We start from the raw sequence: 22,281 nt of genomic DNA on the forward strand, positions 1-22,281 counted from the left end.
ACAAGAACAGTCACAAAAACAAAGGGAAAAATTGCAAGACCTCAAGTAAGACTGCATAGTGGTCACAAGGCATTAGATCTGCTCTTTCAAGCAAAAGTTTATCAGTAAACAAGTAATAATACCCTATATTTTTATATATATATATGTGTGTGCATGATTATATATATATATATTTATAAATAAATATATATATTTACTTCTACTTTGTCCTTAAGTACTACTGGAAAAAACTTTTTCATAAATACAAGAGCAAAAATGTTAACACAACCAGAAGCTGTGAAGCTGAATGTGTGATTCTGATGGCAGAGTTAAAATTATTAGTGTAAACAGAGCAAGTGTTGTGTGTTAAGCTGCTAAAATTAATTTCTGGCTCCCAGATGAGAATCACATACAGGCTACTTGCTTTGCAACCGTAAATTGTCAAGAAAAATATTTCTGGTTTAGATGTTTCAAACCACAGTACCTGTTCCTTTTGTTAAAACACTGAACCCAACCCTGGTAAAAATAGAGAGGTACAGTGTGTACATTTTGCACTGTCCCTGCACTGCCTAATTCGGAATTATTAATGCATCAACATTCAGTTTCTGTTGCAGCACAGGGTGGTTTTTCTAAAGTTACAGCAAATTCGGAAAAATAACACATTTTCTCTTTCATCCCCAACTGTTCGTGCTGCACATGAAGAGATATATCAGATGCTGCAAAGAATCAAGAAGGATGGAGATTATTGATGGTGGGAAGTCCTGCTTGGATGGTCTTCTACAACAACAGAAGCACTAAACACAATGCTGTATCTCATTGTGATTTTACTGCTTTTGGTTATATTTTGTTTGTTGTTAACTATTGCTTTACATATCAAGGTCTGGAGAATGGCTAGACAAGCTGTGCTGCTGAAAGGACTTCCTTAAGTGTTCTACATCCCCTACATTTTCAATTTATATAATTGGTCATGTAAAAATAAAGAAATAAGCACTGTCCATTTATAGGCACAAAGACAAGCGGTGACCACACCATCACTCTGATGGAAAGAAAGGCTGACTTTACTCATGGCGTGGCCTGCGGTGGTGCAGAACACCTGCCATCTCCAGCTAAGCCTCAACAGTGTTTTTGCCTTTGTGTAAGTGCAGTGAGCTGGGACACTCAGGCACTCCCTGTTATACCTGAAATTCCTGCTCCTTGAATCACGGCCTGATCAGAGAGGAGCCAAGATTGTACAATCTGGGAGTACTGGAACTGTGTGGCTGGGAGAAATTTCCTGGATTGCCTCAGTTGGATTGCAGCCTGAAGGAAAAGTTTTCTGACTAACATCAATTACCTCGCAGTCCTATAAATAATGTTACTAATCAAAGAGCCCCTTGAGCTCTTAGACTGGCAGCAGCCTGTGATCCTTGATCTGGCTGGGACACGTTTCAGGGTAGGCATTTTGAGATTCACTTTTGACTGACACCAATGAAAAGAGCCATCTATGGGGCAGATCCCAATTGTCCACTGAGAGCTGGTAAATGGAAAGTGTGAGTAGGTCAGCAGGGGGAAGAAAATCCTCAAAGAAGTAGCTGAGTTGAAAAATGTCCTCTCCAACACTCTACAAAATAAGCCTCATGTGAACCTTGCCATTCTCAAATATTTAACTAAGTCATTGTATTTGATTGTAGTGAATTCCATTGGACTACTGTGTTAAATTGGCTGATAATTAAGTGCTGATTAGGAGCCACTAAGAATCATACAATCTAATCTTGTGATTTATTGTAGAAGTATTAATAAATCCTAAATTGCTGCTAAACCAGAGTTGACGAAAAATCTATTCACGGTGATTTTGAATCCAATCTACTTAAGGGCTTCATATCAGCATTTTTTGGTTCTCGTACTATTATTCAGGTCAACAACATATTTTAAAAATCTCTACTGAAACAAAAAAGGGAGAACGAACAGCATTCCTTGATCCAGCAATAAAATTAGCCCAAGTACAGCAACTTTCTGAATCTCTGTCCAAACATTCACAATTTGTTCCCGGTATCTCTTAGAGCTATTCATTCATTTTTCACATCCACTTTCACTCAGAGTAAGTACATCTTGATTCTCGAAAGAATTTGTATTGTTGTTATTATTTTTTGAGCTGATTGCACAAAACTGCAATTCTGTTGAAATTTGCAGGCAAAGATGACAAAACCATGAATGCCATGGTTGAACTCCAGAGGGCTTCAAGTACATTTGTAATACATGTTTAACTCAGTAAAGGTACTTTTTCTCAGTTGCCAGCTTACTAAAACTGAGAAGAGCTTTTTCTGCAATCTCCTTGTTTATCAAATGTAGAAACTCAATAGCCCTGTGGCACAATGTTTGAGCTTTTTCCCTGCATTGAACTGAGAAGCAAGAGCTGATTGAGAAAGATCAGCAGAATTGCTATAGTGAAAAAGAAAACCTTACAAAATCCGTAAGCAAACAACCACATCCCTTCACCCCAAATAGTAACCTGAAACAGATACATAAGTGTTTCAAAGAAGAAAAACATCTGGTTTAAATTAGGTCTTTAAAACATACTACAAGATCATAAAAGCTTAGCACACATAAGATATGCTAGAACTGCATTTGTATATATGTATTTCTTTTAAAATCTTCTTACCTCTCCCACAACTTCAATAATGTCACCGACTTTTAATTCCAGTTCATCCTCATTTTGAGGCAGATAACTGAAAGCCACCTGACATCTTCTTCGTCTGTTCCTCTCTCCTAGCGAAAATTAAGGAAATGAGAAAATCATGAGAAAATGAAAGCAAAATTTCCATATCAAATACAAGCCATGCAAATTGATTCAAGATGAAAAATAATCATTATTATATGCAACATTATCAAAATAGCAAAATATTTTCAGCATTTGCAATACTTAAGTCTATTAATCTAGAATTAATTTATCAAAAGATGGTGGAGGAAAGGTTTCTGAGATTATTTATTTCAACTATTTTTATAATCTGAATCAATTAATGCCTCATCTGAGTGAAAACAAATTGTAGTAACTTTTTTTTTCCTTTCTGTGATATTACTGAACAGTCAAAATTTAACCAACAAATTATAATTCCTCAGTGACAAAATGAGAAAACTTCATCCAGAGGATCTTTTCAGGTACATTTGCTAAAATTGAGATTCTTAGCTAATGCTCTATACAAATGGCGCAGGCAACTCCAGAAACTGAATGGGTAGGGGAGAGGCTGCAAAACTTTGTGTGGCCTTTGTTCTTACAGAAACACAGTCTCAGCAAATTGCTTCGTCTTGTATCTTTAGTTTTCCATTATTCCCTCACAGGTGTACACGTATCCGATGAATGTTTAAAAAAAAACACAAACATACTCCTTTTTGTACATATATATACATATGTATGCATGTATATGTATTTACGTGCACATTTTTAAACTGCACATTCGTGAATTAATATTGTCACAGAATCATAAAATTACTTGGATTGGAAGGGGCCTCAAAGATCATCTAGGTTCAATTCCCCTGCTGTGGACAGGGTTGCCAACCATATTAGATTGCCCAGAAACCCATCAGGTCTGGCTTTGAACATCTCCAGGGATGGGGCATCCACAGCTTCCCTGGCCAGCCTGTGCCAATGCCTCATCACCCTCTGAGTAAAGAAAACATAAGGAAAGCTCATCCCAAAGCTCCCTTTCCCCCTGAAGAAGGGTTAGTGTGGTCAAGGTTGGTCAATATTGATAGTCAACCAGCCACTGGAAATGACAGTATCATCCAGATTTCTCTCCAGATTAGATATCCAGGCTCCTGTGAGAAACTGGTATGCGTCTTTGGATGGAAGGCTGCAAACAGGCTTGAATTCATACTCCGAATAAGCGTTAAGACCCTTAATTTGACCCTTGTGCCATCACAGTTTGAAGACATAAATGAAAAGATCGGTTTCATAATACTGTTTGCCAAATCCACTGGCATACACTTAAGTTATAGTTTTATGACTTGTAGCAAAGTGGAGACAAACTGGAATGAGTTCAACATACTATCATGAAGGTACTTAAGGGACAGGAGCATCTTTTCTATGAGGAGAAGCTGTGAAGCTGGGACTCTTCAGCCTGGAGGAGACTCTGTGGGACCTAATGAATGTGTATAAATACTTCAAGGGAGGGTTCACAGAGGATGGATCCAGGCTTTTTTCAGTGATGCCCAGAGCAAGGACAGAGGCAACGGGCACAAACTGAACACAGGAGGTTCCCTCTGAACACCAGGCAGCACTTCTGAGATGTGCAGGTGATAAAGCACCAGCACAGGCTGCCCAGAGGCTGTGCACTCTCCTCTTTGGAGATCTCCAAGAGCTGCCATGCTGTGGGCCTTTGACTAAGTGCACTGTGACAGTAGTTTTCACAGCCTCTGGATTTCTGGAAGAGTGGCAAGTTTTGAATGATAAAATTAAACACCGAATCATAGAATCCTTAGAGTCGGAACGGACATTTAGAAGTCATCTAGTCCAACTCCCAATAATAACAGCATAATGCAATATAACCCAACTTGCTCAAATTGGCTTTTTTTCTTCACCTACAGAAGGACTGATCATTCTTCACCATCTAAACTAAAATGGACCTAAATTGACAACTTTACACAGCCACACTCAGAATAACATAAATAAAATAAATAGCTTCCATATCAAGTACTTCTTCTGCTGCGCAAAAGTAAGAAGGCAGCTACTTTTCCTGAAGATAACATTCCCACTTTGATTTCTAACGTCAAGCAAGGACCGTTGCCTGATGTGATAGATGTCAGTTGGCGTACTATTTAATAATCAATACTCTGTCACTCTTGGAGAATACTTCTGAGCTCACTAAGAGCAAGAAATAAACAGTTCTGGAAGTTAATAACAGAACTGCATGAATCCTTCACCTTCCCACCCCGTAATTTTTTTTATTACCGCTACAGAGAATCTTGAGAAAGTCTGCACTTATCTGTTAGCCTCCTGCTGTCTCTCTGCTCTCCCATTCTTCCTGAATATCTTTCTTTAAAGAAATAGCTAAGTTGAAAGTAGCACACCAACAAAAGGCTTAAGTACCAACCAGCTTCTGTCTTTGGTCTAAAGCAAGACACAACACATCCAGTAGCGAATACCTTCAGGTTTAAGGAGAAGTTGCTGATGGGGACCCCATGCCTGCTAATATTTGGGCACTGCAGTTCTTGAACATTGCAGGAAATGGATGAAGAATCTCTACAGCAAAGAGTCATCTATTTTTATTTACACTAAAGAAACACCAGTAAAGAGTAAGGGTATGACTTTTCTAAGAAAACAGAGCTGATAGGAAAAGAGAGAAGACTAAAGAAACAGTGGAAATATAAAAAAAGTTAATAAAGAAGAACTCCCTTTTTGCAAATATACTATTCTCAGCCCAGCACCACAGATTTTTTAATTTTTTTTCTTAACTAGCACAAAGGCTCCAAAGGCAGCATGCTGAGGAAGCACAAAGGACCAACAGGGACAGCTAATAAGCAGCTTAGACTGAAAAACTGAAGTCTCAGTCTTCTCTTGGCATTTTCCCTTCTGCTAACATTGCACTTATTGCAGAGTATGTTACAGTTTAGTATAAACTGTTAATCATCATCTGAGATCTAAATGATGCACTATAACTTTGAAGTGTAAGAAATGTGATGAACATAAATTGATTTTAAACCATATCAGGCAGTAAATCTGCAATGAAGATTGTAGATATTTTCCAATCTTACTTCTGTTTTTTTTTTTTTTCCTGACTTTTAAATTAATGAAGATTTTTACATCTTTCTCCACATTAGAGCATAAACTGACTTATTTGGTAGTGAAAAATTACTGACTGGTGAGAAGGCAGGTAATAAATCTCGCGCTTTAAAAATCAGGAAAGGTCGTTTCAAAGTCATCAAGGGCTTTTAGAAACTTTAAAAAGAAATAATAATAATAAAAAAAGCTCAGTAAAATTTTACTGGAGAAGTATAACAATTTGTAGTAAGTAACCTGCTGCAGGCAAACACCACACTGTGCTCTTCCCGCTGGTTGCAGTTCTAGACTTTTTAATTTCCTAACTGTAGCTCAACATCAAAAGTGTTTGGAAAGCAAAATGTCTATGAGTTGCAGTTGGGAACTGTTTGGAACAAGCAGCCATACAGAAATAACATCTGTCTCCCTGTTGAAAAATGTCGGCTTTCATTTACACAGTTAAACCTTTTAGAAAAAAACATGCACATGCCTAATTTGTGCAGTCTGTTCTTAAAATACATTATGCAGCTACAGAAGAACTTGCTGCAGAGCATACTGCATCTGAAGCTATGACACCAAGAACCCGACCGCTGCAATGCAGGTTGGGCTTTGCTCCGCTCCTTCTACAGACTGCGTTGAGGCCACTGGACCTGGCGTTGTGTAGGTCTTACCAAGGGAGGAAAAAAATGCACCTTGGATACACTGCAAAAGCTACAGTTGTGGTTGTCTACCTTGTGTGCAGCTGCTAATTGTCAGCTCCTGGTCACCCTACTTGTGATTACTGTCGCTGTGTCCTGAGCAGTGACCAGCCTCTCTAATTATTCCCCAGAGAGTTTCACTCTGAGCAAAACCTGCTAGCTTAGAAGTGTAAGGACTAGACGTAAAGTAGCTCCATTTTTTCTTTATTCTAAGATTCGCATAGCTGTCCCTGAGGTGGATGTCTCAATGTGAGCCCATCACTCTGGAGCAGAGAGAACCTAATACTTCCAGAGGGCAGTTAGTGTCACTGTAAAACAGATGACAAAAACATATCAGATGAACTCTCTGGAAAGGCCTTTTTCTACTGGTGTGGTGAGACGAGGCTTCAGCTTGACCTTTAAAATGTCTAAAGCTAGGCCAAATGGAAAAAAGAATGAACACATGTTTAAAAACTTTGAAGGAACAGATCTAGTGATGCTTTCAAAGTGATGTTTGATCCCGTTATAAAAACAGCGTGGTTGTCTCTAGTAGCAGGATACTGGGTCTTGATTTAAAAGAGCCTCCTCCAATTGAGTGCAGTGGGACCCAGAGAGCCTGCTGCTTACTGATGCCAACGCCTTTGTGCCTGTGCTGTTAGTGTCAGTGAAGACCACATGGTGACTGTCAGTAGCAGGTCCATCAACTGCACAAATCCTGTTTATTCTATGACAAGAGAACAAGTTCGGCAACCTGTTCTGTGATACTACCACAAGAAGCAAAAAACTACAGAAAAAAAAACAGAACACACCCATGGAGCAAACATCTGTATCTCTCCTTGACAAAATGTCAGCCTAAATGGTTTATAATCTCTTCAAAACTAGGCCACAGAGTTTTGTAATTGGGTCTGTTTTGAAAAGACACATATTGACACCATTGCAGCTCAGACAATCCAACCAAATTGCTCCTGCATTTCCTTTTATTTTAAAGGTGCATTGCTATGGAAATTGCATGGGTTATGTTGGGGACTGAGAGGCTTGGGTCAAGTGTGGAGCCTAAAGATATTTCAGCCAAATCTAAATATTCCAAATACAGTAAAGCACATCACAGCCCCTGCAGGCCAATAAACTCCTCTCTGCCCTGGGCTTGCTGAGCAGGCATGGGGGAACCATTGGGGGAAACAGATCCACTGGGCCACATGTAAAGCAGATGCAAAGAAATTGAATTCAGTACATCTGTATGAGAAAGAAGCCCCTTTCTAGCAGTTCTATTGTGAGGAAAATGACAAGTTTGAGGAAAAGTTTCCAATCTTCTACTTCACATTTCCATGCATGCAGCAGAATCTGCCCATCAGTTGCACTTCCCACCCTTCCAGCTTGCAGAGATAAATCTGCAGCTGAGGGGAACTGCTTCAAGGCACAGTGTCTTCTGGTGAGGCACGCAAGAGTGCGATATGACTCAGCCAGAAACCAGTTCTAAATTTAACGTGCAAGGAGACGAAAGGCTACTACTGTACAACTAAGAGGCCATATATATGATGACAGCTATTTTGGACTGCCAGCCTAGATGGTTACTAGTATGTTTGTTTGTTTCTTTTTTTTTTTTCTTTTAATTATAAATCACCAAATTGTGTATATTAAATGCAAATGTTAAGAAAAAGGTTGAGCTACAAGCTTACTTCTGGGAAAAATTCTTCTTAAAAGCACTAACCTGACTAGGTGCCTTTGAAAAACAAACCTTACCTAATCAAGGGCAAACAGCTAGTTTAATATATATATATTATTTTTGTAAAGCATATGGAAGATAGTGTTGAAAGACTTCAAAATCCTAATCACACTCAATGTTAGTGCTGACTTTGTCTTTATCTTCCACAATACAAAGACTTCATCTTAAACCCACTCACAGGTAGAAGTACTATTTAGATTTTAAAAGATTTTAAACCTGGTTTGCCAATTTCCAATTTCAATCTGTTCCTAGAGGATTTTGGCAGTGTTTTTCTGACCTGGGATGTGATATGTCAATTCCAATTCCCTCATCACCCACATGCTGTTAGAATGCTTTTGGCCAGATGACAAAACATCCTGACTGCAGACTGTTCCCTGTCTAGCAAAAAACAGAACTAAGCTGGGTAAGTGAACATCTTAAAGAGCGAAAAATGTGTTTTGTTTTGTTTATTTTTTATTTGTGAAACTACACCAGAAAACTGCAAGGAGAGACAATGGGAGGAAGAATATTTAAGGTGCTTCCAGTACTACACCCAACATGTTATGTAAAACTGCTGTGCTTTTCTAAAAGTAGATGAACTGGAAAGTGCTCTGCTTTGATGCGTGCAGCTGAATCATGGAGATTGCAGGACTCCATTAAACACGCTTAAGCTACAAGATAATGTGCCATCACAGTAATGTATTACTATGAGTGTATTGAAGCTTTACTGCTATTGGGGAGTTGTTGCTCTCCTCACAAAATCACTACAGTTGCAAAAAAACTCTAAAATCATCTAGTCCAGCCAATACTGCCCACTAAACCATGTCCCTAAGAACTACATCTATGCTTTCCTTGAACACCACCAGAGATGGTGACTCCACCACCTCCCTAAGCAGCCTTTTCCAACACCTCAACACACTTTCCAAAAAGAAATTCTTCCTAGTATCCAACCTGAACCTCCCCTAGTGCAACTTGAGGCCGTTCCCTCTCATCCTGTCTCTGATACTTGGGAGAAAAGGCTTACTGCCCACCTCACACAACCTCCCTTCAGGCAGTTGTGGAGAGCAATCAGGTCTCCCCTGAGCCTTCCCTTCTCCAGACTGAACAATCCCAGCTCCGTCAGCTATTTGTGCTCCAAACCCCTCACAGTTTCAACGCCCTTCTGTGGACACGCTCCAGGGCCTCAAATTCTTTGTTCTAGTAAAGAGCCCAAAACTAAATATAGTATTTGAGGTGCAGCCCCATCAGAGCTGAGTACAATGAGACAGTCGCCTCCCTGCTCCTGCTGGCTGCACTAATTCTGACACAGGCCAGGATGCCATTGGTTTCTTGGCTGCCTGGGCACATTGCTGGCCTATGTTCAACTGAGCATCAACCAACATCCCCACATCCTTTTCCTCCATGCAGTGTACCAGCCAGTCTCCCCAAGGCGTTAGCACTGCCTGCAGTTGTTGTGACCAAAGTGAAGGACCTGGTACTTGGTCTTGTTGAATTTCATCCCACTGACCTCAGCCTATAGATCCAGCCTGTCCAGATCTCTCTGTAGAGCCTTCCTACCATCAGGCATATTGACTCTTCCCCCCAGCTTAGTGTCATCTTTTTCTAGACTCCACAGCAGCACTTCCAGGTTTCAGCCATTGGATTGCTCCTGTGACTTTTATAACTGAGATTTGTTTGTAAGGAATATGGAAGCCTCAATGACATTGTTATGCCATCACATTTTAATACACATGCACAGTCAGAAGAATATACGACTTCATATCATTCAATAAATTCATTCTTTGTTTGAAAACATGCAGTCTTACAACAGGTATGAAGCTTTCCCACAACAGCAGTAATTACTGGAAGTGACTTAGAGCAGCAACCTAGCACCAGTGGCTATATGCTTGTAGGAGAAAACCATTAACTCAGAACTGCGTCACTTCTGTATGCCACAGTGTGCCAGGCTTTTGCATCAGACAGAGAGAACTGGAATGTCAATGAAGCCATGATCATTACTGAAGTCTAACCTGAAGCAGAAACAAATGGTATCAAAAAAATAACTGTAAACAAACTCAAAAGATAGCTGCACAGTTTAACCATAGAAACCTACATCTTTTTTTTTTTAGTCTGAAATGTATTGTATACGTATAAAATGCATAGACACTTCTGTCAGTGTAATACCAAGAATGCAGCCAAAGTATCACACCATCATCACCAGAAAATTGGACAAAGTGGGCCCAAATTTCAACAGGAATGCTTGCCACACAGCCTGTATTATTATGGTGTCTTTTATGGGGAAAGCATAAAATACTGTATTAAACTATACATTAACCTAACCACATGCAGAAATGAAAATGTGCATGTTCATCGAAGCTAAGTCTAAATCCTGTATCTTTTAAGCTTCATACTGTTAGTGACTATTTTGGATCAGCAGCACATGTGAAACACTCCTTAATAAAATGAAAATTGGAACTTGCTGGCAGGGTTTCAGAAAAGGTTTTGAAACTGCAGTTAAAAAGCAGTTACACAGTCCTGATAAACACTGGACAAGCTCCCCTAGCTTGTCATCACTTCGAAAATCAACCATTCCTACAGTGGGAAGAGATGCAAGAATAGCCCTCAGCAGAAATCGTTGGTTTGATAGCACCTCTTGTCAAATAAGCCATTACCTTGCCCATTCTCAGCACTAAAAATTTGTTGCTTGTTTTAGTGTCTTTCATTTAGTGCTGTGCAGCCCAAGAAGCACTAAGTATTTCTGTCCTCAATGCAATACTGGCAAGTCAAGGAGTGTTTCAGCAGTGTAACTGTGTGACTTACTCTACTGCCACAAGCAGGAGGTCCCATGCCTTGTAGTAAGATTCACCATCCTTCCCTATGCAGTTAACATCTCATGGAGACAAGGGGGCCTGTTACCAACACAAGATCTTGCACATAGCTTTATATTTGGTTTCTTTTCTCATATTCAGAACATTTTCAAGGATAAATTATAGAAACAGACTTTTAAACTAGCTAGCATATAATTCATAAGAAACAACTCTGCAATGAGCTTCAAGAAATACTGCAGATATGATATCTGTATCAATAAATTAGAATTTCTAAAGAGAAAAAGGCACACAAATTTGAAATGCTCTTTTCTGGATGGTAGATAAAGTTTCAGAATGCTAGAACGGAAACACGACAAGACTTACAATTGGCCCATAAAAGCCCTTTTCTCTTTCTACTGGCATTCTAGAGATCTAAAGTTGTCACTGGATAATTGCACAGTTATTCCCTCAGCCATGTTTTGAGATCCAATTGATTACTTAACTCTATTGCTTTTTTTGTATCGCTTTCTTGAGAAAGTGTTTGAATAAACAGATTTAAACATAAATTGCTGCTGTACCCTGCTCACTACTCATGTTCCATCCCATAATCCACTTAAATTGCCTGCAAATGGTAGCACATCACAAAATAAAAGGAATGAGTGCAAATAGCTCTAATTGTGAAACCACTGTGCAATTCAGCTTGTGTTCTCCTCATTATAAGTAACAGGATTTCAATCAAACTGAATGGATTCCTACACAGTGAATTCCAAAATTACTAACTTTGTGCTTCAGAACTGCTCTCTTGAAAAATGACTTTTGTCCAACTTAAAAAAACCTCCAGAACGGTTTTTAAAATTATGGCTCTTTTTTCTAAAAGAATGCAATAAAACTGTGCTAGTTCATATCAGTCGTTGGCAACCCTGCCCATGGCAGAGGCACTGAAAGTAGATGATCTTTGAGGTCCTTTTCAACCCAGGCCATTCTATGATCCTGTGATTTTCAGCCACCAGACTATCAGTGCTTTTTGACAGGTCCTCCACCTGCATAAAGGTATTACAGAGCAAATCTAACCTCTGCTACGCTAATTTCAAGTAAGCCTTTTTTTTCTTTTCTTTTTTTTTTTTTTTTTTTTTTTTTTTAATTCAAGGGCTAAAAATCTATCATCAGGATTTAATTTGCAATCCAGCAGCTAATAGTATGCATCAAATATGCCTCAAAAATGATGGACGGATGCAACAAACACAGCAACTCATTTTCATGTCGCTGCACTCATGAGAGCTGTTACAAAACGAGCACCTGCAATAAAACACCACCGCCTAACAAAAAACAAACATCTCTTTCATACTGAGCACTTAGAACATCAGTCAGATTTTTAATCTGGGAACTCATTTTTCTCTAGAGTATTTATATAATTTCAGTATTTGTTTGGAAACAATTACAGGCAACAAAGTTCAATGAAAAAAGTATCATAAATCCACAGAGAGAGCAGACATCACCTTCCTGTTAAGAGATATACTTAAATTCTAGGAAACGACATATCATTTGCCTTGAAATGTAAGTCTAGATAAATCCCAAATTCAAGGAAGCTTGTATGTGAAATGAGGACGTGCCCTGGTAAACTGGGGAAATAGCTTGCTTGGTCCAATGAAATGGGCCTGATTCTGCAGCTTTAACGTGGTGACAAGTCCTCACTTGTACAGAAACCCTCTCTCATGTGTCTTCCACAGCAACAGAGCTGTGACATCCTCAACATGTAGCAGAGAACAGTGCTGCTCCCTGAGCTGGAGACATGCAGCAGCTCAGCAGGCGAGGTGATACAACGATCTGTCCTTCAGCTCAGCTAAAAGGAGAACACACCAGGAGGAGCCCTCAATTGCACTCCTCATGTTAAGACTTGGTATTATTTCTCAGCTAACAGTGTGAAAATGCTATAATCCAAAATAACCTGCCATTTTAAAAAGCATGATATGCTGTGCTTTGCTATTTGTGGGTTGCCCAGGTGACTGGGAATATAAGTTCAAGGGACCAAGAAATAAAAAGGATAAATAAATCACAGAATCACAGAAGCTTAGGGGTTGGAAGGGACCTCTGGAGATCGTCGAGTCCAACCCCCTGCTGACGTAGGTTCCCTACAGTCGGTTGCACAGGAAAGAAGGTGGGTTTTGAATATCTCCAGAAAGGGAGATACCACCACCTCTCTGCACCCTTCCAGTGCTCTTTCACCTTCACAGCAAAGAATTTCCTCCTTGTGTTCGTATGGAACTTCCCACATTCCAGTTCGTGCCCACCAACCCTTGTCCTGTTACTGGGCACTGCTGAAAACAGCCTGGCCTCATCCTCTAAACATCTGCCCTTCATATATATTTAAGCATTAAGATCTCCTCCTGGTTTTCTCTTCTCCTAGGTCTCTCTTGTTTGAAGCCCGAGAAATGGTTAGTTTATGAGAGCTAAGCAAAAGGCAGGTTTCCCAAAAGGTATCTTGGCACTGAAATTGAAAAGTAACAGTCAAGTGTTGCCCAACTTCATTGTAAATGAACAGTGCCACAGCATCCACACAAGATACTCCTTCTACAAGCGCAGGAAGAGTATTTCTGTGTCAGCCAAATCAGACATGTATCGCTATCCTCCAAAACTGAGCAACAGAAATGTGAAAACAGAATGGAAGGAAAAGGCTCTGTTTTGGCAAGTCACCAGCCCACATACACTGCGCAGGGGCAGAACAAGCCTCTCCAAGCAGTGCTGGAGAAAGGGAGGCAAGTGTTTCACGATACCTGCATTTTGCTAGCATCTTCAGCTTTTGGTGGTGAGAAACTCTGAATGTCACAGAACTTTTTCCAGATTTTCTTGGTTGTTCCCATTATTCAACCAAAGCTCTGTGGTATTGATAAGCATTCCTTTTCGTCAAATTAAACTGACAAAGCAGCAGTTTGTGACAGGAATGCTGCTAGCAATTTAGTTCTTTCATAGTGCCATTTTCAAATGATGCCAGATAGACCATGATGATTCACACAGGATCACAGAATGGTCCAGGCTGGAATGGACCTCAATGATCACCACATGCAGGGCCACCAACCTCCACATTTAATACTACACCAGGCTGCCCAGGGCCCCATCCAACCTGGCCTTGAACATCTTCAGGGTTGGGGCATCCACAACCTCTCTGGGCAGCCTGTTCCAGCACCTCATCACTCTCTCTCTAAAGAATTTGCCCCTGACATCTAACCTAAATCTTCCCTCCTTCAACTTAAAACCATCTCCCCTTGTCCTGCTGTTATCTATGCTTTCAAAGAGTTGACTCCCCTCCTGTTTATAGGCTCCCCTTAGACAGTGAAAGGCTGCTATGAGGTCACCCAGCAGCCTAGAAGATTTAATGTTCAATTATTTCATGGCTGCCTTGGACCTTAAGTTCTCACAGAGAGCAGGTCTTACACCTTAAAATCTGCGAGGGAGCATACATTCAGAGGCTTATAGCCCTAAGTGGGAGGGATTTGCTCAATTGCTATCAAGAATGCCAAGGTAACAATACATAGGTGCAGCAGGAAATCAAACAGTCAGCAGTGAATGGCACATTTTCTTCAAGTGCTGGAGAAAAATATGCATGGCAATGGCTGGGCAAACCATTTCCAAAAGCTAGTTTAAACATTCGGTGTAGTTGTTGTTACAGTGCATCCCGGCTACTTCATGTCAAACTCCCCTAAGATTCCGGGCATGCTTCACTTAATTCTCCCACCTTGACTTTCTCAGCTTATTTTCGGTACATCACTTCTTACATTAAAAGATTCCTCTGGACAACTGATGTCCTTTAAGCGCACCTCCTCCAATCACCTCAGGCATCTGTACTTCACTATGTGCTTCAGACAGAAGCCAGCCACACTACCATTGCTTGTAATGCATGAGTTTTATTACAATAAAACACACTAAACACTACAGGCAAATCTTTTAAATTATACCATGTTCACTGACTTATGTTCTGGACACTAATAAGTAGCCTGCATTTTTCCCCATCGTGCCTACAATTTCATTTCACTGTATACACCTTTCACATAAATTGCATGTTATTTCCTTGCCAAATATGGCAGGATTGTTGGGAAAAGAGTTAAGATGATAAAAACATTAAAAAAAAAAAAAGAAGTATTTTTAATATATAGAACACCCAGGGCACTTAAGTAGTAGTTACAATCGTCTTTCAACAGCTTGTTATATACTACTTGATCTCCCTTGCTGCATTTATCATAGATTATTATCCCCTGGTTCCATTAGAGATTCTATCTATCTATCCCTAGAGGCCTAATCTGTCCATAATGACCAACATAATTAAATGTTAACATGAGAGAGATTTGCAAGTATACTCAGATATTTAGGCACATACAGGGTAAAGTTCACTCTAAAAGAACCTTGTTTCTGTATCTTTCAAATGCTTTGTAAAATCCAGTTAAATTTTTAACTCTAGTTTGTTGTTATTGCAAGGTAAGTATCCAAGGCAAAGACACACACTACACAATGGAATATATCATAATCTGCATTAAAAAAAAAAAAAAGATAGGAAAAAGAGGAATAACTCAACGTCAAGGAAGAAATGAGAGGGTCTACAAATATTTTCATTCTAACAAGCAGAATAGGAAAGTCACCCTGGATGTTAAGACAGGTTTAGTCAAGACAGCAGGGAACAGGAGCTGCTCTAGCATAAATGGGAAACAGAAAACTTGGAGCATCTTCCACCGTCAAGAAAAGATGCTAATATCGAAGTGATACAATAGTTGGCACCTGCACACTAAACCTAAACTTTCTTTCTTACAGCTATGCAATACCCTACTTTCCCAGTCTTTTTGCACTGTTCTCCTATTATTTTGTCTTCTTACATGACCAATAAAAACTGAAATCCTGTAGGAATGCAATTTTGTCTTCACAAGAATGAAATAAAAAAGTAACAGAAACAAGAACATGTAGATATATCCTGTAGACACCCTCTATCTTTATGAGGGTAGAAAAATTATGGGAGTGAGTCTGCATAATTAAAAGATCAATCATGCTACTCAAAATGCCAATACAACAAAACATTTTTTCTGTAACTTCTTCCCCCTAATTACTGGCAACCACAACTGAAGCATGAAAACATAAATACACACAACTTGTCTTAATATGCTCCTGGCACTTCTTTACGCACAAAGATTTACAATTACTTAGTAATTTGCCACCAACACATTTCCTGCTCTGTATTCCTTAATACTATTCAATATACAGATTAAGACAGTAGAATGACACAGTCATAGGTTTAATATTATATTCCACCTGTATACAGCAACAGAAGTGTATGATCAGTCCACACACTTCTTCCATCACTTTGGAAGAATGTGTACAAAAATGCTTCTTATTCCAACAGCTCATTTATGTACCAAAATGTAAGTTGATGGATGTCTTGCTGTCATTGCAGCCCACTGACAGTCAGTGAATTCACCTTTCCTTTCATATATTTTACACAAAATGCAATATGCAAATATTTAAATTGCTGCATCGGTCACTGGAACTATTGCTGTGTGTCAGCACTGTGTTTTCATTTGATCAGAGAGACCCAAATGTATACTTCAGTGCCACTGCACCCTGCTTCAAATGCTAAAGCCATGGTTTTGGTAATTAGACTTACCCAAGGGATTTCTTATTATAGAATAGAAAGGACACACAACAATAAATAACTACAACAAGTAAAACCATGTATGCTCACAGGAGGAAAGTTGTTAATGACTCCTTCAGTACTCAGAGTCAAATACTTTTGAACACTCTTGCACTATGTGCAGAACCTGAATATTTCATGTACAAACATCCATTAAAAATCTTGCTTAAAAAAAAAAAACCAACAACAACAAAACACATTTGATTCCTCTCTGGTGCTGATGGTGAAGAGGAGCAGAAGGCATTCACAGCTCCATAAGCCCTGGCAGGGCTGAGGAATAACAAGGTGCTCACCAGCAGGCTGTCCTGGCTGCAGCCTCTCCAACATGCCCTGCACCCCACAGCACTGCTGAAGCCACTGAGATTCCAGGCTAACACTCATATTTGTCCTCAGGGCTCAAAGTATTTCAGATGCTGTGAGCAGAAAAAGCATGTTTCCTTGCAGAGCTATGCCACATCCTGATACAGTGCTCTGCAAATATTAAATAACCTACTAACACTGAACGAAACACCTTCACAAAATGTAGCGCCTAGGAACTAATAGGAATCATGTCTGTATTATAAAACTTGTGTTAGCAAAGCTTGCATTATTGAAAAATGTAGAGTAAGAACATTCAGTAATATGGAGAGCCTTTAAACACAGAGTATCAATACATAAGATGGAAAAAAGAACAAAAAAAGGCAAATCCAGGATTCTGTATCTCTGGCAGGACCACACAATAGATATTTCATACCTATCTGCTGCAATGAAAAATTAATATAAATATATGTAAAGCTTTATTATTTTTTTTTCTTTTTTTTTGCCTTTGAAGGCAAAAAATCTGAAGCATCTGATAACTTATTTGCCTCTGAGGTAATTTATGTCATTTATTTACAGAAATACCTTTGTAAGTAACTTATGACTTAAATCAGTCTTTTTTGATCAAATTCATTTCCTTTTCTCCTTTTAGATCGTTTATCTTGTTATGTTCCTATTTTGCACTGTTCACAGATGTTAGACATCTTAAAACCCATTAGGAGAACTGAAGCCTGCACTGAAACTCCAATTTAAACAACCCTTTGTTATGACAAAGAATAAGAGAGCATTTACACATGAGAAGAGTGCAGTAAGCGCAGATGGTGGCATGGTATTAACAGGAAGAAACAAACAACACTCTTCGTCTCCTTTTTCAGCAGATGAACCCAAAGCACTGATGACAACAAGTCTGATGATCATTTGGCATCAGTGCTAACAGAAATGATGCTTGGTCTTGCAAAACAATTTGCAATGGATATGTATGTGTGTAAAATGTCTCTGACCTCCAAATAACTTAGTGAACAAAGTCGAATTTATATTGGAAACAGAGGAAAATAGTACCAAAGAGTACCTTCCTCTTTAAAGGAAGACACCTTTCTAGAACATACCACATCACTCAGTGTCAATAAGACTGCCTCCAGATAAACCCAGAGAAAACACTGTCCTTGTTTTACAGCAAAGAGTGCTGGCAATCAGTGCACAACTATCATTCCTTCATTTTCCACTTCAGTGCTTTCACTCAGCACAGAGATCCACATGAATGATAAAATATTCACCAAGGTATCTAGCCTTTTTCTTAAAGCAGGAGTAAAAAAATGTTCACTTTCTGAGTCAGAATAATTACTTCCCATCTGATTCTGTTCTTAATATTTTTAAGTGCAGAAGCCTATGAAGAACAAATTGGTTGCAAAAATTTTGCTGTAACAAGTCTCAAGTTCCACTGTCCTTTGATGCCTTCAAGTACAAATCTGGACAGATGAACATATTAGGGCAAGACTCCCACCTATGAACAGTGCTGCAGAGAAATGGGCCCTTATGCAAGTTGAAGAGACAGGCTGTTCTGAAGTATCTTTGAAAAATTCATGCAGTTAAAAATGACAAATGGACTTTGAAATTTTGTTCTCATCAATGATCAAACATATCTGCAAAAAGCACGATATTGGATATTGGATGTATAGCACAACAGATGCTGTCTTCCTATTTCCCAAAGCCCAACTGACTTGCCGGTAACCAAAGGCTTAGTCATGTTGAACAAAAGCAGATTACAGTCCAAACGCAAACCGCTTCTCCTTACTAAAAGCAAGGAACCAGAAAGTTTGCATGCAGTCATTCGTCAATAATAACAGCTCTTTTAGGTTTAGAGATCCAATAAGCAATAAAGCAGAAGAAAACGAAAATACTTACAGGATATCAGAATATCACTTTGCCTGTCCACTGTCCGGTATTATTCTGATGTGAATTTATAATCTTTAAGACATCTGTTATTTCAGGCTGGCAAAGAAAATAATCTCAAGAAGAAAGCAAGCAAATGAGTCATTTATCATCTGCCCTCTCTCCTCCTGACTGCTGATTTTGAATGATACATCATACAGTTTATTTATAAAAGGCACCACTGATATCTAATTTTGAACAAACCTTAAGTGACTGTTTTCTTCTATTCACACCACCTATCCCAAATCCCAGGACTGTATTTATCTCTTCTTAGTCACTGTACCCATGTTCATATTTGTATGTAGCTTCGATCTACATACATGTATCACATGTATCCTTCATTTTAAAATACTCCTGTTAGAAGTAAGGGAGTATATGTAGATACAGTTCACTGGTATCACGATCACCTGAAGAAATTTTTCAAGACAGGCAATTGAAACTGAAATTGTTCTGGTGCTGTCCACTGTGGGCGCTATGTCTGTTAAAGAAAAACAAGGAAGGCTGCAAAAGCTTCTCTGTTTAAAGCTACCAGTTAGAGGATGCAGTGTCTGCTGGGCCAGCTGGCCACATGACAGCTATCAGAGACATGTATGCTAGAGTTACTGCTCCAATAGGAGAGCGCTAGCAGGAAAACCTACACTTCGGCAAGTCTTGACGCAGCATAATAACACTTAGTTGACCTTTCTAGACTTCCATTATCTCCTAATGGATCTATCACCAACACTGCCTCAAGTTTACTTTCTTAGCTCTGCTCCCACCCCATCCACAATACGTTCAGTTCAGCCTTTGCTGACACTCCTCTATCCTTTTCATCTTCATCTTTTTCTTCCACACACATTGACACTTTCTAGAGCACTTTTCTCCAAAATGTCTTTGTAAATACAGAGTAGTGAGTTTTCATTCTAAAAACTAGTCTGAAACATTTCTGCAGGAACAGAACTCCTGCCTCGAGCATGACTTGCATGCATTGAGACCACAAGTTCCTGTCTGCACAGCATTTTGTCATTTGTCAAGCAACTAGAAAAGCAGAAAAGCAAGGATCTCTCAGGACCAGGATCTTTACTTATTACTGGAATATTTTGTACTAGTCAAACTCTGGAGCAGGGTGCCCAGAAAAGCTGTGGAATCTGCATCCTTGGAAACAGTCAAAACTCAATCGGACATAGTCCTGGACAACTTCCTCTGCATATTGCTGCTTGAGCTGGGTCTGGACTAGACCATCTCAAGGGCTGCTTTCCAACCTCAGGTATGCTGTGACTGCATTTTAAGCTCACTCTTTAACTCTCCCTGCCCCACATGATTCTGTATCATTCCTCTGTTATTAATCTTCCTTGTCTACAGCTAGATTGCCAAAAGCCAAACAAGCTGATCGGAGGCAACCTCCTTCCTGTGAGTCAGCCTTTGACAGAGAAAGATGCTGAGAGCAAAGTACATTACTGCAACTAGGTGGGAGCTGTCAGCAAACCCACAGAAACTCGATTTCACATATTTGATACCTTCCCTTGTTTACAAACCTCACGTTAGTATACCCATTCTCCATCTCACCAGGCTGAAATGAACTCCCTTAGGATCTTATTTGCAGCTAATGCCACTTGGGATCAGACAGCAAATAGGAGAGCTGTGGGCTATGAGGAGTGGCACTTTGCCAGGGAGCTGCAGACAGCCTCTCTCTACAGCACTCTCCACCTCTCTCTTGTAAACTAGCAAGACTTCTATTTAGATAACTAAAATACCTAAGGAAATTAAGTCTTCATTCTCATATTAAGAATCCTCCAGAACTACTGCTTGTTTATATTCTTAAGCTCAAAGAGAAATCAAGATGATAAACTTCAACATTTTTGCTACTCTTTGTATTTTGACAAAGTGGGCATGAGTCAAAGAGGAATTGCTTCACGTGCTTAGAAATACCTCAAACATTTACTTATATCTGTATATTACCATGTCATTTAAGATTAGTATGAGGAACAGCACGGCCAAAAACTTTGAAAAGTTATTTCATAAGCAGCTGAATGAACAAAAGCACCCAATACTTTATAATTGTCCCACCTCCATGCCCACCCTTGCCCCAGCTTCCATTCCTATCATATACCTGCATGGCTGAGAACATGCTAGGATGTGCTTGGGACTACGGCAGAGCAATACTGCCTGCCTGCCCAGTATATCAATGTGATCCGGCCACAGGTGGCTGCTTCTCAGCATGGAGGTTTCCATTCAACTAGGTTTCCATTCACCAGTTGTCATAATTCTCTAGTCAGCTTTCAAATTAAAAGAACTACTTTGTTCCTAAAAATGCCTTAAAGAACTCTTCTGTCAAATCTGGCCAGTATTGCCTAGTTGGCTGAAAACAACCAAGGGAAGGGAGGCAAACACGTTTTTGAAGCTCTCAGGAAAGATCTGTCAGGAAAACAGGCTAACGCTCCAATAGCAGAGGCTTCCAGATAGTCACAGAATGAAACTCTTTGCTGTGTGATTAGAATATGCCCATTTTCTCAAATGCATATCAACATTTGAACCTAGCTGCTTTGCACTAAACTAAGAAAGGCAAAAAGAGGTTTGGACATATGACAGTCATTTGCTGCAGATGACTTCCCCGGAGCAGCACCCAGAATAGCAACACCGGGCTACGTTCCCCATCTCTGAATGTTGTCTGTCCCCTGCGAGCTGCAGTTGCCCTAGTCATCAAATATGGATAGCTGGAAGGCAGATACACACCTCTCACCTCTTCCTGCCCTTATGCAGGCCTTTAGGGCAAGCAGCAATCCTTTCAGAATGAAGGGCTGTTAACAGAACCAATTTAAAATTTGATTCAGAAAATAGTGTCAGCTCCTTGACATTCTGAAATGAGTTTTATAGTAGGTTTCCCATGTGATCCAGAAAAGGAAGTTTTTATGAAGATATATGGCATATATGAGGAATCTGTTTATGACAAATGTCTTTTTCTCTCCAAAAACGCGGTTATATTTTTGTTTTAAAATCAGTTCCATCTGCCACACTACATTTACTACTAGACAAGGAAAGAACTGAATAAAACCTTCATAAAGTTCTGCATTGTGTGCAGTACAATTGGTGTAAAATAAATTGGTGAATTTATTTTAAAAAATGTTCTTTAGAGCAGTAATAGTTCCTCCATGTTGGGTCTGGCATTAAAACTGAAAAGTTTAGGTGGAAATCTAATGTAATTTTTAATACCTTACAGCTGTCTCCTCTATAGGGAGAGACTGCAAGGGACAGAAAAAGCATCCACTTCCACATTAAATATCATTGGGTCCCAAAGATGCTGTAATAAGCATCAGATTTCTAAGTACACTTCAAATGACCACCTGGGTATTGTGCCACCCTTGCAAATGAAGCAATGAATTTCACCACACCAACGGTGGGGCACATCCAGAACAGAGCAAAGGCAGATATTTCAATCAAACAAGTGCTATTACTAATTGCTCTGCCCTGCTCCTGACTTGGACAGTTCATGCTTGTATCCTTAGTTTTATGGCACAGAACTTCCTACAGCCGAC

At 39.5% G+C, this 22,281-nt stretch overlaps 1 protein-coding gene across 3 annotated transcripts in view; it reads right to left on the minus strand.

The window, feature by feature from the left end:
• The window catches only part of SH3KBP1 (SH3 domain containing kinase binding protein 1), a gene marked incomplete at both ends in the record, with an annotated part of 217,316 nt that overhangs the window by 102,970 nt on the left and 92,065 nt on the right, over positions 1-22,281 (minus strand). For all 3 annotated transcript variants that reach the window (XM_079541896.1, XM_079541895.1, XM_079541897.1), the window contains one exon: positions 2,618-2,724. In XM_079541896.1, coding sequence (XP_079398022.1) covers positions 2,618-2,724 — 107 coding nt within the window. The remainder of the gene's footprint in view (positions 1-2,617; positions 2,725-22,281) is intronic.

Source organism: Tetrao urogallus (assembly GCF_951394365.1).
Source record: "Tetrao urogallus genome assembly, chromosome: 1".
NCBI classification, from domain to species: domain Eukaryota; kingdom Metazoa; phylum Chordata; class Aves; order Galliformes; family Phasianidae; genus Tetrao; species Tetrao urogallus.